Source organism: Gavialis gangeticus, unplaced genomic scaffold (genome assembly GCF_001723915.1).
Source record: "Gavialis gangeticus isolate Ggan-Ray unplaced genomic scaffold, GavGan_comp1, whole genome shotgun sequence".
Classification (NCBI taxonomy): Eukaryota; Metazoa; Chordata; order Crocodylia; family Gavialidae; genus Gavialis; species Gavialis gangeticus.
In genome coordinates, this window is record NW_017729003.1 from 12,258,238 (window position 1) to 12,270,912 (window position 12,675).

At 46.5% G+C, this 12,675-nt stretch overlaps 1 protein-coding gene across 1 annotated transcript in view; it reads left to right on the forward strand.

The window, feature by feature from the left end:
* The window catches only part of CDH23 (cadherin related 23), a 626,459-nt gene that overhangs the window by 359,742 nt on the left and 254,042 nt on the right, over positions 1–12,675 (forward strand). The window contains exons 12-13 of the mRNA XM_019507822.1: positions 1,696–1,845; positions 3,535–3,693. Coding sequence (XP_019363367.1) covers positions 1,696–1,845; positions 3,535–3,693 — 309 coding nt within the window. The remainder of the gene's footprint in view (positions 1–1,695; positions 1,846–3,534; positions 3,694–12,675) is intronic.

The following is a 12,675-nucleotide window of genomic DNA, read 5'->3' on the forward strand; positions in this document are numbered from 1 at the left end:
CCCTCCCTTGTAGGGGCATTGATCTTCCCTCCCCCCTCCCCCCACCACAACAGATTTACCAGCTGGACACAGCTGTATTGACTGCCATAAAGGTGGAACTGGTGTGGGAACCTCGAAACGGTGTCAGTTTACAAATGTCGTTAAGTGCCGTTTGTCATAACTCAGAAAGTCGTAAGTGGAGGACTGCTTGTAACTTGTAACCAGAGCTTCCCAAGACCAGGGACCCTTTGTTGTCTTTATTGCTATGTTCACTCCTAATCGTTTGGCACAATCTGATTGGTTTGTGTCATTTAGAGTACTGGCTTCTTAATTTGTGTAAAGTGCCACATACTCCTCTGGTCCTATATGTCAGGAACGTATAGCTCTCCCTCCCTTTGCAACATGGTGGGGCCTTTGTTGTTTTCTTTGGTGGGTGGGAGGGGGAAAGAGAGAGGGGATTCTCTGGCTGTGTCACTTGCTCTCAGCTGTCACGCTCAGGCAGGTTTTGCTATTAGTGCCCCTTCGTGCATTTAATTGGTCCCTCCTTCTAACAGGATGGAGTCCATTCAGAGGAAAATTGGAAATTCGGCTCTGGCAGTTTCTGAACTTTATTTTAATGTGCTCGGCTGGGCCGCATTTTGGGAAGGAGCTTGACTCTTGGTATGAAGGTCCTAAACTGTCTCTTGTCAGCATTTGGGAGGAGGCCTCTTCTTGCTACAGAAAATACTTGGGTGAGAAGAGGAGCATTTGGGTCTCTGGTTTAAGGTGTGCTGTAGAAAAGCACATCTTTGTCTCTCAGAATTGTTTAAAATTAGTAGTTGGGCTTCTGGAGGTTGAGGGATATGTCAGTGTTGGGCAGGCTGTGGAGTGGATTGCTTTAGTTTAAAAGCTGAGCGCTGGATATGTGTAGGGTGACAACTCAGCAGATACCATCTACAGTTTCAGTATGCAGGCTGTTTGTTGGACACAGACCATCTGTGTACTTGACTTGTGGTGGCATGCTTAGAAATACTGTACATAGGTTTTGCTTGAGCCCAGCATTATAATAATATAAACCAGTCCACAAGCAGCACACCAGGCACCTTCTGGACATTTGCTGTGAGGACACTGTTTTCATTGATAGGCTACCACCTATCTTCATGTGACAAGATAGGACTGGTAATGCAGAGCCACACTGGCATGGTATGTACTGTACAGGGCTTGGTCTGTAAACATAGGGGCTAAGCAGTGGATAATGGTAGCATTCCTTAACAGTGAGCACGTCTCCAGCTACACGTGGAACATCTGTGGGAAGCACGGGTGCTGTGCTTTCCATAGTGTGGCACCTGCATGTAAAATTGCCCTGTGTCTTTATAGCAAGCTTCCTTCCTTTCCTTTATGTATTCTGCAATATGGGCAAGTGTACACTGGTCAAACCTATACTTCATGCCATGCATATATACAATGAAAGTGGTCAAATATCATTACTATTCAGAATATTGAAATGTCTAAAAACCCCAGTCACAGATCAAGGAGCCATTGGGCTGGGAACTGTACAGGCACAGAATATCTAAATGTTTGTTGACTACATTTACTGTCTCTTTCTCTGTATTGTTGGTTTTACCACTAAGGAGATTAGTCCTGTACTTAGCCTAGGCAGAATATCCCCCTATTCAGCTGGTGGTTCAGCTTGCCTTGTGCATTTGTCATTGTTAATGCTTCTCTTTGCTTTCTCAGGGACCCAACAGTGTTTTTGAGGTTTACCTTGTTGGTAACAACTCCAATCACTTCATCATCTCCCCGACCTCGATCCAGGGAAAGGCAGACATTCGTGTTCGGGTTGCAGTGCCACTGGACTATGAGACCATTCCTCGCTATGAATTTTCTGTAAGATGTCTCACAAATGTGACGTGCATGGGTGGGGGTATAAAGGGCCTGGAGATGGAAGGACCAGGGACTGAATACATAGTACGTTAGGTCCAGATTTTTAAAGATTTCTAGGTATTTAACTCCCATTGGTTTCGATAGGATTTAGGTTCCAAAATACCTTAATCTGACCCTTAATGCATTGGCTCCTTTGTCTCAAGCTCATTTCATCATGAGAGATGATTTACTTATGTCACCTATCAGGGAGGAATAAAAGTTCACCAGCAAGTGGCATTTTGTATAGAGGGTAGTGGGTGAGAGACAAGAAACCTTTAAGCGTGGCCTGGCCTTCAGTCTTTATGGTCCATACCACTACTTTAGCTAGTCACCTCTAGGGAGACTACTCAAAGCACCACTATCTGTGACATGATTTTAATGGTTTCAGCCTTCTCATTGGCAATGGACATTGGTTGACATAAAAATAACCTGCACAGAAGTGGAGTGGCAGAGCTGTGGGTAAGGGGTCTGGGATTGGACTGTAAGACTTACTAAAGGTCAGAAATGGAGTGTACTGGTACAGAGTGCTGATGGCCAGCTTGTTTAATGTCAGCTCACTCTATTTCTTGCCTCTAGTCAGTGTTGCTGGACTTGAAAGCACTAGGATTTAGCCAAAAAAATTAAAGAAAATAAAAGATATTTGCTCTGAGCTTCCTTTTGTCTTCCAAAATTTAGAGCCTCAGCTGCAAGAGCTCACAGAACATGTCGTGCCCTCCCCCCCACATTGTGGGGCAATAAAAGCTTTATAGAGCATAAAACTTTGTTTTAAATGTACCTATCAAGCAGCAACACTCTTTCCAACTGCCTGCTCGAGCTTTATCCTGCTCTCTGAGTAAGCTGTAAATTCTGGAAGGCAAAACAGCTCCATAATCATGCCAGCAACTCTTGTTGCTATTAGCCCTGGCAGAGAAGGGCTTTTATACACTGGTGAAGAAGCATAAATAAAACCCTGCCTTCCCCAAGCAGTGTGTGGTGTAAAACAAAATCCAGCACTTGATCTAAATCCTGTTCAGCTGGCCAGTTAGATGTAGAAATGGTGGCAGCTCCTAAAGCTATGACCTCTGAGGGCTTGAAGCTTAAATATGTCATGCTCTGTCTACCTCCTAAAAGGTAAAAATGAGTTAGAGGCAGTAGAAGTGCTATAGTGCTCATTGAATAGATGTTTGAAGGAACCTATCTATATTCATGCCAGTACTGTACTATTGTATTGGACTGATTATTCTGAACCCCTGATTATTAGTCCCAATATACTATTGCTCCCTGGTTTCCACTCAGTAGCACACACTCCAGCCAGCAGTAGAGCTCATAGTTTGAGGATTGCCAGAAGGAAGTTTGGTATTTGTGGCTAGTCAGAATCCACAAAGGGCTGAGAGAGGATGTTTTACTCCTACTGTATAACTGAGGTCTTGCAGTCTGGTAAACTGGCACAATTCCCTGGGAAGATGGGAACTCTTTTTTTTGAGTGCTTCTATCATTGGGTTCAGCGCTGAGTTGGTTCCAGTATGGGTTCATGGCCTGCCAGCTAGAGGCACATTGCTGCAGTAACAGTGCACCAAAGGAGATCATGAGAGAGTTGATGCTTTTCCCATTTAAAAAAAAATGCTGCACAAATGAAGCCTCCAATTCTGATGTTTGCCTCCTGTTTCTGCTCAGCTGTTTGCTAACGAGAGCGTGCCAGATCATGTTGGCTTTGCACGAGTGAAGATTAACCTCATCAATGAGAATGACAACCGCCCCGTTTTTAGCCAAGTCCTATATAATGTTAGTCTGTTTGAGAATGTCACCGTGGGAACCACAGTCTTGACAGTCCACGTAAGTAGTGATATCTTTGAATGTTCTAATGTTGCTTTAAGTGTTTTATTATACTCCTCTATTAAAGCTGAAGCTCATTGACCCTACAGAATGTTTCACCAAGGAAAACAAAAGCCAAATATATTGCAGAACAAACTGACTGGTCACTGACTAGTCATGTCTTGGGGTTTGGACACTGCTATCTGGCTGCTCCTAGGAACTGATTATCCCCTTTGTGGGCCTCATATTCAAGCAGACTGTTTGAAAAACTGTGATCAAATATACTAGGCCCTCCCCTATCACCCTTTACTTGCCTTGTGTGAGGCTGGCACGAAGGCAACACAGTCCAGGAATACATTCTGTGCTGGCAAATAGCTTTCCAGCTCAGTGCTCTGTAAAGTCTCCAGGCTTGAGGCAAGCTCAGGGTAGGGTGGCTGGTGAGGGAGCAAGCATATAAAGACCTGGCAGAGGGGGCACTGTTGAGGGTTAGATATGCAATTCTGTGCTCTTACAAACCCTTATAGGGGTCTGTTGAGCCAAGCAGAATGCCCTGGTTTTCACTTAGGAGAGGAGGTATGGGCTGTAAGCCATCTTCCCTCTGTCCATGCACTAACACCTGCATTGGCTTGTACTCCCCAGTGTGAAGTGCCAGCCTTAGACAAACAGGAAGAGTTACTAATGAGTTGGGCTTCAGGATAGAATTAGCTAACAAAAGCTGTTTCCCAAACAAGTCACATTTCAGATGTCCTCTTGGGTAGAGCTGCTGCACAACAGAGAGCTACCCAAAAAGGTAGATAGCTGGGGTCTTTCTTCATTATGCCAAAGGAACAAGGACAACATTTGAAAGACCAGAAGATCCATTTCCTAGATTCCATGAAGCTGTAGCAGAACAGAATAAAGCAGGGGCACTCAACCGCCCAGCCCACAGGCCAGATCCAGCCCCTATAGGTCTGAAACTTTAGCGCTTGGGGGAGTGTGTCACCCCTCCCCTGCCACAATATTTCCAGACCAGTGGGGTGCCTCCCCTCCCTGCCCCCCCGGCCAGATAATATGGTCCTGTGAGCTGAACTGGGTACACAGGACAGTGCAGAGGGGGTACAGGGCCTGATCCAGGTGTGTGCAGGGGCATATGGAGGCAGCGTGGTGTCTGATCCAGATGAAGCCCAGACCAGCTTGCAGTCTGGCCCTGCACCACTCGTCTGGCCCACAAGGCCAAAAGCTTGAGCACCACTGGAATAAAGCAACAAAGCAGATATCAAAACCCATCCTTCAGTTGAGGCTGATAGTCATTTAGTAAAAGAATAACTTTACTGGTGATAGTCATAAGATGCTGCTGGCTGATGGGTGCACTTGTATAGATATTGTTAAAGATTTATGGTTTCATCCCCTCATATGTGTTGAGCTCTCCTTCATTGACTCTGAGGGCATCAATCCCCCCACATTTCCAGACAGACATGCCCCCTCAGTACACACAGATGCACATGCAGATCTAGAGGAGAAAAGCTATGACAAAATGGCTCAGTGTGTGTGTGTAAGTGTGCTTACTCTATAAACAGATGGTGTGAAACTGTATAGAGCCCCGAGCTGTTCCCATCTGACAGTTATTAATATTTCAAACAGATGTTTAGCTAGTCAGGCCGTCAGACACTAAACAATGAGATTGTTACAGCATCTTTTTTTTTCAACTTCTAGCTATGCCAGCATTTTAAAGCAAACACAAAATGCTAGGAGTTGAATCTTGTGTGATAAATCAGAAGGCATGCAATTAGCATTGAAATCTAGATTGCCCTCCCAGCTGATCCCAAACTTTTAACAACCCTCATAAAGTGCTACTTCTTCTTCTGGTATTTGAGATGCAGCACTTGGCTTGTGCTGAAAGTCCTGTTTACTGATGTGATTGTTCTACCAACTGTCCTATGCTCCATAAACAAAACAAGCCAGGGAAAGACACTATAATCTAGACACTGCTTTTCTTAATGATGAGTTTCTCTGTTTTTCAAAGGGGATCCTGGGAACTATAAATGGGTGATTATTAGGAACCAGATTGTAAAAACTGGTCAACTAAATTGAGTGAAAATTCCATATGTCTCCCCAACCCTGCACAACTTAGATTGCACATAAAAAGAGAACTTTCCTAGTTCTGTGCTGAAAAATGCCATTTTGCTCAGATGAGAGTATGTTTTGTGCTTGCACACTACTTATGTACAAATGTCAGAGATGCAGTTTTAGACAGCTAAATACCTATAATACCTAACACTCTCTAAACTAATCTTCAAGATGTTAGGAGAGGAAACATGTAACATAATAAAGAATAGAAAAGGATGCTTTCCAAAAGATTTGGCTGTGTCACAGAAAGCTGGACACTGGAACTACTTTTCCTGAGGAATTTGCTTTTATCCTACGTATATCAGTACTGAGACAGTAGTTTCACAAGGTTAAGGTCTCTGTCATAGAGTCTTGAACTCGTGTAATAGTCCAATTCATATTATCACTCTGGCTCAGACTGTCTAGCCCTGGGACAGCAGTTTTGGAGGGAGTTTTTTGTCCTTTATCATTAATAGAGGTGCATGGATACATTGTTCCATATTGTATTGGCACCAATAAAAGGAAAATTGACATCATCGGCAATCAGGTAATGTCTCTGATAAATGCCGTGTGCATGTCCACAGCTGCAGCATGCACACAGCCAGCCCGGCAGCTTGCAGAGAATCATCTGGCTGGTAAATGTGTTAGGGAAGAAGGGGCAGGGGGGAGGGAAGAGGCAGGGGGCATATTGAGGTTCCTGCAGTGAAGGAGGGAGTGGGGCTAGGGCTGGGGTAGGCACAGGATGGAGCTGCGAGTGGCTCATCCGGAGGGGGGGTGCGAGGAGGGGGGTTGGATCCCACTGCTACACACACCCCCAGGGGAGCAATGGGGGGTGCCCCCTGGATCTGTGTCCCCTGATCTGTGTGCAGGGCAAGGACAGGCTACCATTATGGACTGGGGTCAGGGGCAGTGCCAGGCTCTTCCTGGCAGAGGGGCTGGGCCAGGGTTGTGCTTAGAGTAGGCGGCGGTGGCACTGTGAGGGGGGACTACAGTGAACTTTGCGGTGGCTGCAGCCCACCTCATAGCCTCCCACACCCCAGTGCAATCCAAGTGCAGCCCTACCTCAGCCCAGTGCTGCCCCCAGCCCACAATGACAGCCTGTCCTCACACTACACACAGATCTGGGGGGCACATGCCACTCCATGGCTCCCCCAGGGGTGCATGTAGTAGTGGGATCCCCCCCCCCCATGCCCCCTGGAGGAGCTGCTCACAACTCCATTTCATGCCCTGCCCCAGCTGGGCAGTGCCTGCTCCAGCCCCAGCCCCACTCCTTCGTCACCATGAGGGCCTTGATTTTCCTCCCACCCCTTCCCCTCCAACAGACATACCAGTCAGATGCTGCTCTCCAAGCTGCTGGGCTGCATATTAGCAATCGGATCAGTATCTGCTGATATGGCTCGTTAATAATTGGCCATTGGTATTGGCCCAAAAAATCTTTATTGGTGCACCCCCAATCACTCAGGAGATTGTGGTGTCAGTGCCTACACAGTCAGATAGGTCGCCAATTGGCTGGAGGGCTGCACCCAGAGAGTGGTGGTGGACAGATCATTTTTGACCTGGACGAGGGGGTGAAAAGCACCTTGTTCAAATTCGCGGATGACACTAAGATGTGAGGAAAAGTGGGCATGCTAGAAGGGAAGAACAGGCTGCAATTGCATCTGGACAGGTTACAGGAGTGGGTGGATGAGAATGAGATGGGATTCAATACTGACAACTGCAGGGTATTGCACCTAGGGAGAAAGAACCAGCACCATACCTACAGGCTGGGGAACTCCCCTCTCATCAGCACAGAGGCAGAAAAGGATCTTGGAGTCATTATAATGTATTGGTGTATTGGCAAATAATACACCAATGCCAAGTAGAGTGGAAGAATCACTTCCTTGGTTTTGCTGGAGATGCATTGATTGATGCACACCAGAGTATTATTTGCCCTGTTGGCTACAGTGTCACACTGCCAACTCATTTTCACACTGTGGTCAATTATTAGCCCCCAGGTCTCTTTCATTCACAGTGCTGGTCAGGCTGGCATTGCCAAGCCTGTAGGTGTGCAGGGGATTGTTTGTTCCCAAGTGGAGCACTTTACATTTCTCGATTTTAGACCTCATCTGGTTTAATCCAATTCACCCAACTTGCCAGCCTGTCTAGGTCCTCCTGTATCTCCAGCCTATCTTCAAGCAGGATCACGCTTCTCCATAACTTGGTGTCATTTGCAGGCTTGGCCAGTAAGCTCTTCACCCCCATATCCAAATCATTGATGAAGAAGCACTGGACCAAGCACCGACCCCTGAGGGACACCACTGGCCACTTCTTGCCAAGACAACACAGATCCGCTCAGTAGAACTCTCTGGGTCCTACCCCACAGCCAGCTTCCTACCCACCTGACTGTCTCAAAGTTAAGTCCACAATCTTCTAATTTTCTCATGAGAACATCGTGGGATACTTTCCACGATGGTATCCTGACTCAAGGATGGGAGCGGAAGGAGTTGATTCCAGTGACATTAGCAGTCAGTCCCATAAAAACAAGGGTTTTCAGAGAGCAGAACCTTTAATTGTTTCAGGCAGAAGGTAGGGCAGGGCGGCAAAGCAACTGACGAAGCGGGTTTTCTATGAAAGTTCATGCCTCTCTGAACCTGTTAGTCTCTCTACCTTCTGCCTGACCTCAGACTCACAGAGCTAGCCACCTTTGTATGTTTCAGGGAAGCAACAGAAGCCTAGGCTGATACTGAAACAAACCAACATGTTATGGACTCAGAAAAAACAGGATTTTTTTCATCTTTCTCCTGTATTGTGATGTTTATCTCTGAGTTTTCTCTGTGGTCCTCTGGAAGTGAAACCTCTTTGCTGCAGCTTCCATTGTGATTGGTGATTGTGTACTCCTTGCCTTAAATAATGGAGGGCAGTCTCCATGACCCAGAGGTGTATCAGCCTTTCCCATAAATGGCACGATGGCAGCTGGGGCTGCAGCGCCTCCAGCTTGTTCCAGGCAGAGGAACAGACTACTCAAAGTAAGGGAGGTCTGGGGAGCAGGAAATCTCTGATCTTCTGCCCAGTCTAATAGTGACTAAAAGCTACTCCTCTCTAGTTCCTGAGGAGGGGAAGAGTTTACTCCCCATGGCTCTGAAATTCTGGGCTTCCAGCCTGCTTTCCAAAGAGCCCATTCTGATGCACCTCCCAGTGTCGATCTAGCCAGCTGGGTGTAGGGGAGGGAGAAAAGGAAGCCTTCCTGAAGCCAGGAAGAGAGAGGAGCCGTCCCCTCTGAGTGTGCACACATACATACACACTCCCTGCTGTGATTCCCACTTCCACGTCAGCACCTCCCTAGGCCTCAACATCTGAAAATGTAAAAGAAAGAGAAAAGAGACTTCACTGCAGATGGCAAATGGCCATTCATTTCTGCAGCATTTCACCTCCTAATGTCCCTGACAGCCTGTTACACTTATAAATCAACTCTAAAACAACCCAAAGTGCAAGCAGCAGAGAGCCAGAGCTTCTTTCCCAGTCCACTCTTGGCTTTCCTTCGTTGTTTCCCTGCATAGGACACATGCAGGGTCAAACACCGGTTGTCATGTGAGGCTCTTGGTGAAAGTCCTACCTGGCTTTTGGAGAGCCTTTGATCAGCTCCTCCATTATTACCGTGTAATCTTGCACTGTCTTCTAATATGCTGTTCATCTGTGCTGCTCTCTCTCTCCTTGAGCATCCTTTCTTCCCTTTCCCATGCATCCATTTGTCCATCCATCTGCTTAATTTTGTCTGTGTGATATGTTTATCATATAGATTCAGGTGATGATTTGTTTGCATGTGAGCAGCTGGAAAATACAGGCTTTATGGAAACAGCTCATGCTGTGTGCATTAGAACCTGGAATGTGCCTGAAGGGTAGCCCCTCAGGGCAAGAAAAAGATTGTCTTTCCTTTCAATAGAGACGTTCCTTTATACAGCTGTATTTCGGCATGGAGATATATTTGGCCAAATTCAGCCCTGGTGCAATATACTGTAGTCAAGTTAAATCAGTGAAATTATTTTCCCTTGTAATAGAACTGAATTTGGACCATTTTCTAAACAGGGATGGGCATAGAGAACAATGACAATATGCATTGCTTTCTCTTTGTAATTTTAAAAACACCTCCAAAAAATTGAAGAGGCAGCATGAACCAGACTGAGACAGTTGGATTGGGGTTCAGGGCACCTGGGTTGTATTTCACGCACAGCCACTGTCTGGCTACATAATCTTGTGCAAGTTGCTTCATGTTCCCCTGGTTCTGTTTCCCCTCTCAACCATTGCCTGTTGTGTCTGCTTAAATTGCAGGCACCTGGAGTTTGTGTTTATGTGCGCATACTGGGCCTGGCACAATAGGTACCTAGCTTTTTCAGGACTTTCAAGATATTAGTGTAATCTAAATCATATGAATTTGGTGTTATATTTATTTTACGGCAGAGGAAACCAAGGCATAGGGATGAAGTGAATTGCCTAAATGCACACAGTGGGTTAATGATAGAGCCAGGAATAGAAGTCATGTGTCCAACACTGAGACAAGTCAGTTATTCCTTGGAGAACACTGTTTCTTATAAACATGGGTGTTTGAGCTGCAGCCCTTTAATAAATTCACCCCTTGATGTATTTTGTTTTTGAACGAGATCTCCACTTTTGAGCATGTCATTTTGCATTTACCCATTTGTTGATGCATCTGCTTGGCCATTTGTTACAGGTATACGTGTGTGGATATCATTCACTGCAGGCATCAAATCATGCTTATAAAAATGGAGTTCCTATTTGAAAGGGAGGGTCTAAAGCCCATTGGGAAAGAAGCCCATTGCATTAAAATCTGTCATGGGGAGGTGTTGAAATACTTCAGTATTTCAAGTATTCTACTCTAGGTCTGCTGTGGAGCATGAGGGTGGAAGCCAGACTCTTCTATTCCCCCCACTGAGGGCTGCAGATATTCCTGTTTGTTCTTCTCACAAACTAAACTTTTAGGGCTTCCAATTTTTCAAAGGTTTTGGGCACCCATAACTCCCACTGACTGTAAAGGGATTGTTTTTCACTTCTAAAAGTGGACATCTGGAAGCTATAGAGACTAGTGTGACACCAGTATTTGGGCTGGACACCTGCCTGTTGAACCCATGCATTCACAGCTGCATGGGAGAACACAGAATACATTCCTGACATTCTTCATACCATTTTTCCCCACATTATTCTTAGTTCATTTTTAAAATCTATGTATGGGTTCTTGTTTAAAAACAAAATTAGTTTCCTTTATGACAAACTCTCCCACTTTGTGTGTGTGTTCAAGTAACTCTCTTTCCTGGTTCTGCTCAAGCAACCTGACCTTACTTAAGGGAAGGGTTTATACTAAAAATGCTGATGGTGCAAAAACAGCAATGTGCACTACAGCATTTACCCTTCTTTTCTGGATGTATAACTTCCCTGCTCACCACATCTGAAAAAGCCTTCAGCACCTATTTTAAAAGCAGGATCAAAGCCAGCAGGAGTCTGGCCAAGCAGTGCCTAGTCCTTTGGCAAGGGTTTCATAAGGCCCTGCTTGGTTCAGGATATTGTATATGTTCTCAGAGCCTCTTGCTCCTGGAGGGCATGGAGTTATACCAGCTTCTGACTTGCTCAAGAAGTGTGAAATTCTTTTTCTGACCTTTTCTGTTATGTTATTAAAATGTTTCATGGCCAGTTGTTTCAAAAAAAAATATTTCAATATCCGCTGGCAGCTGGGGCAGAACCTACCAATCTCTCTAGCCCGAGCCCTGGTCATTTGGCTTTTTGCTCAACACCCCTTGCTTTGCTCCTTGCGGACAGGATATATCATTACACTTCACCAAAACTCCTTGCCCTGAGGCACAGCCTTCTGTAAAGGGAGCACATTTAGGGACAGGCTGACAGAAAAGTTTGCACACTGAGGCTAGGGACAGACATTACACATAAACTAGTTTAAGTGATCAGAAACTGGTTTCAATCTGTAACAGAACAGACATTCAGTGCACATAAACCAGTTTCAAAATGGCCAAAACCGGTTTGAGATAAACCTAAGTGAATATAGTATCAGACTTAACTGATTGAGCTCAAACCAGTTTATGCAATGTTTGTCCCCGACCCCTTCCTGGTTTAAGTTAAACCAGAGTCTCCGAGCATCTCAAAATGCTTTCTGAGCTGGGTTCTGTGCTCCAGCCGAGCAGGGCTGGCCCCACTCCTCCACTTCTCAGTCAGAGCAGGGACAGGCAGGGGCAGGGGTTTGGCCAAACGCTGGCCTTGGAAGCGAGCAGGGAAGAAGTTTATTCCCACCCCTCCTTCCCCTGTCCCACCAACATGGACCTGCACTTCTCCATGTTGGCTGCTCCAGCACGGGGGGGCATGACCAGCTTGAGCAGTATCTTTGGCTAAACAGGCCAGAGAGTACTTTAATTCCCCTCTCCCTGTCCCACTGGTATGGACCCAAACTGGGTCTGCTGGGCACTCCCCTCTTGCTGTTGCAGCAGTGGGGCCAGTCACAACCAGGTGCCTGCCAGTGTGGTCCCTGAGGCAGAGGTGTCAGAGAGGGGGATTATTCCCTCTCTACTTCCACCGTTCCTGGGGGACTGCAGTCAGGTCTGCCCGCCTCAACCACCACCACCGTTTGCTCCATGCTTGGGGCAAATGGCAGAATAAGGCCCCTGTTTAACCTCATTTCCCTGTCCCCCCCACTTAAGGGACCCTGCCAGCTGGCATCTGGCCATGCCCCCACTTGGCTGCTGCAGTGACAAAGGAGCAAGGCTCTTGATGGGGGGCAGCAGCCCCGTCATGGTGTCAGGGAGCATGAGCCTCTTTCTGGCGGGAGGCTGTGCTGCAGGGTGGGTTGCCATGGTCCGCAGCTGCTTTCCCCACCCCACAGCGCAGCCCCACCCATGCCAGGAAGAGGCTCATGCTCCCCAACAC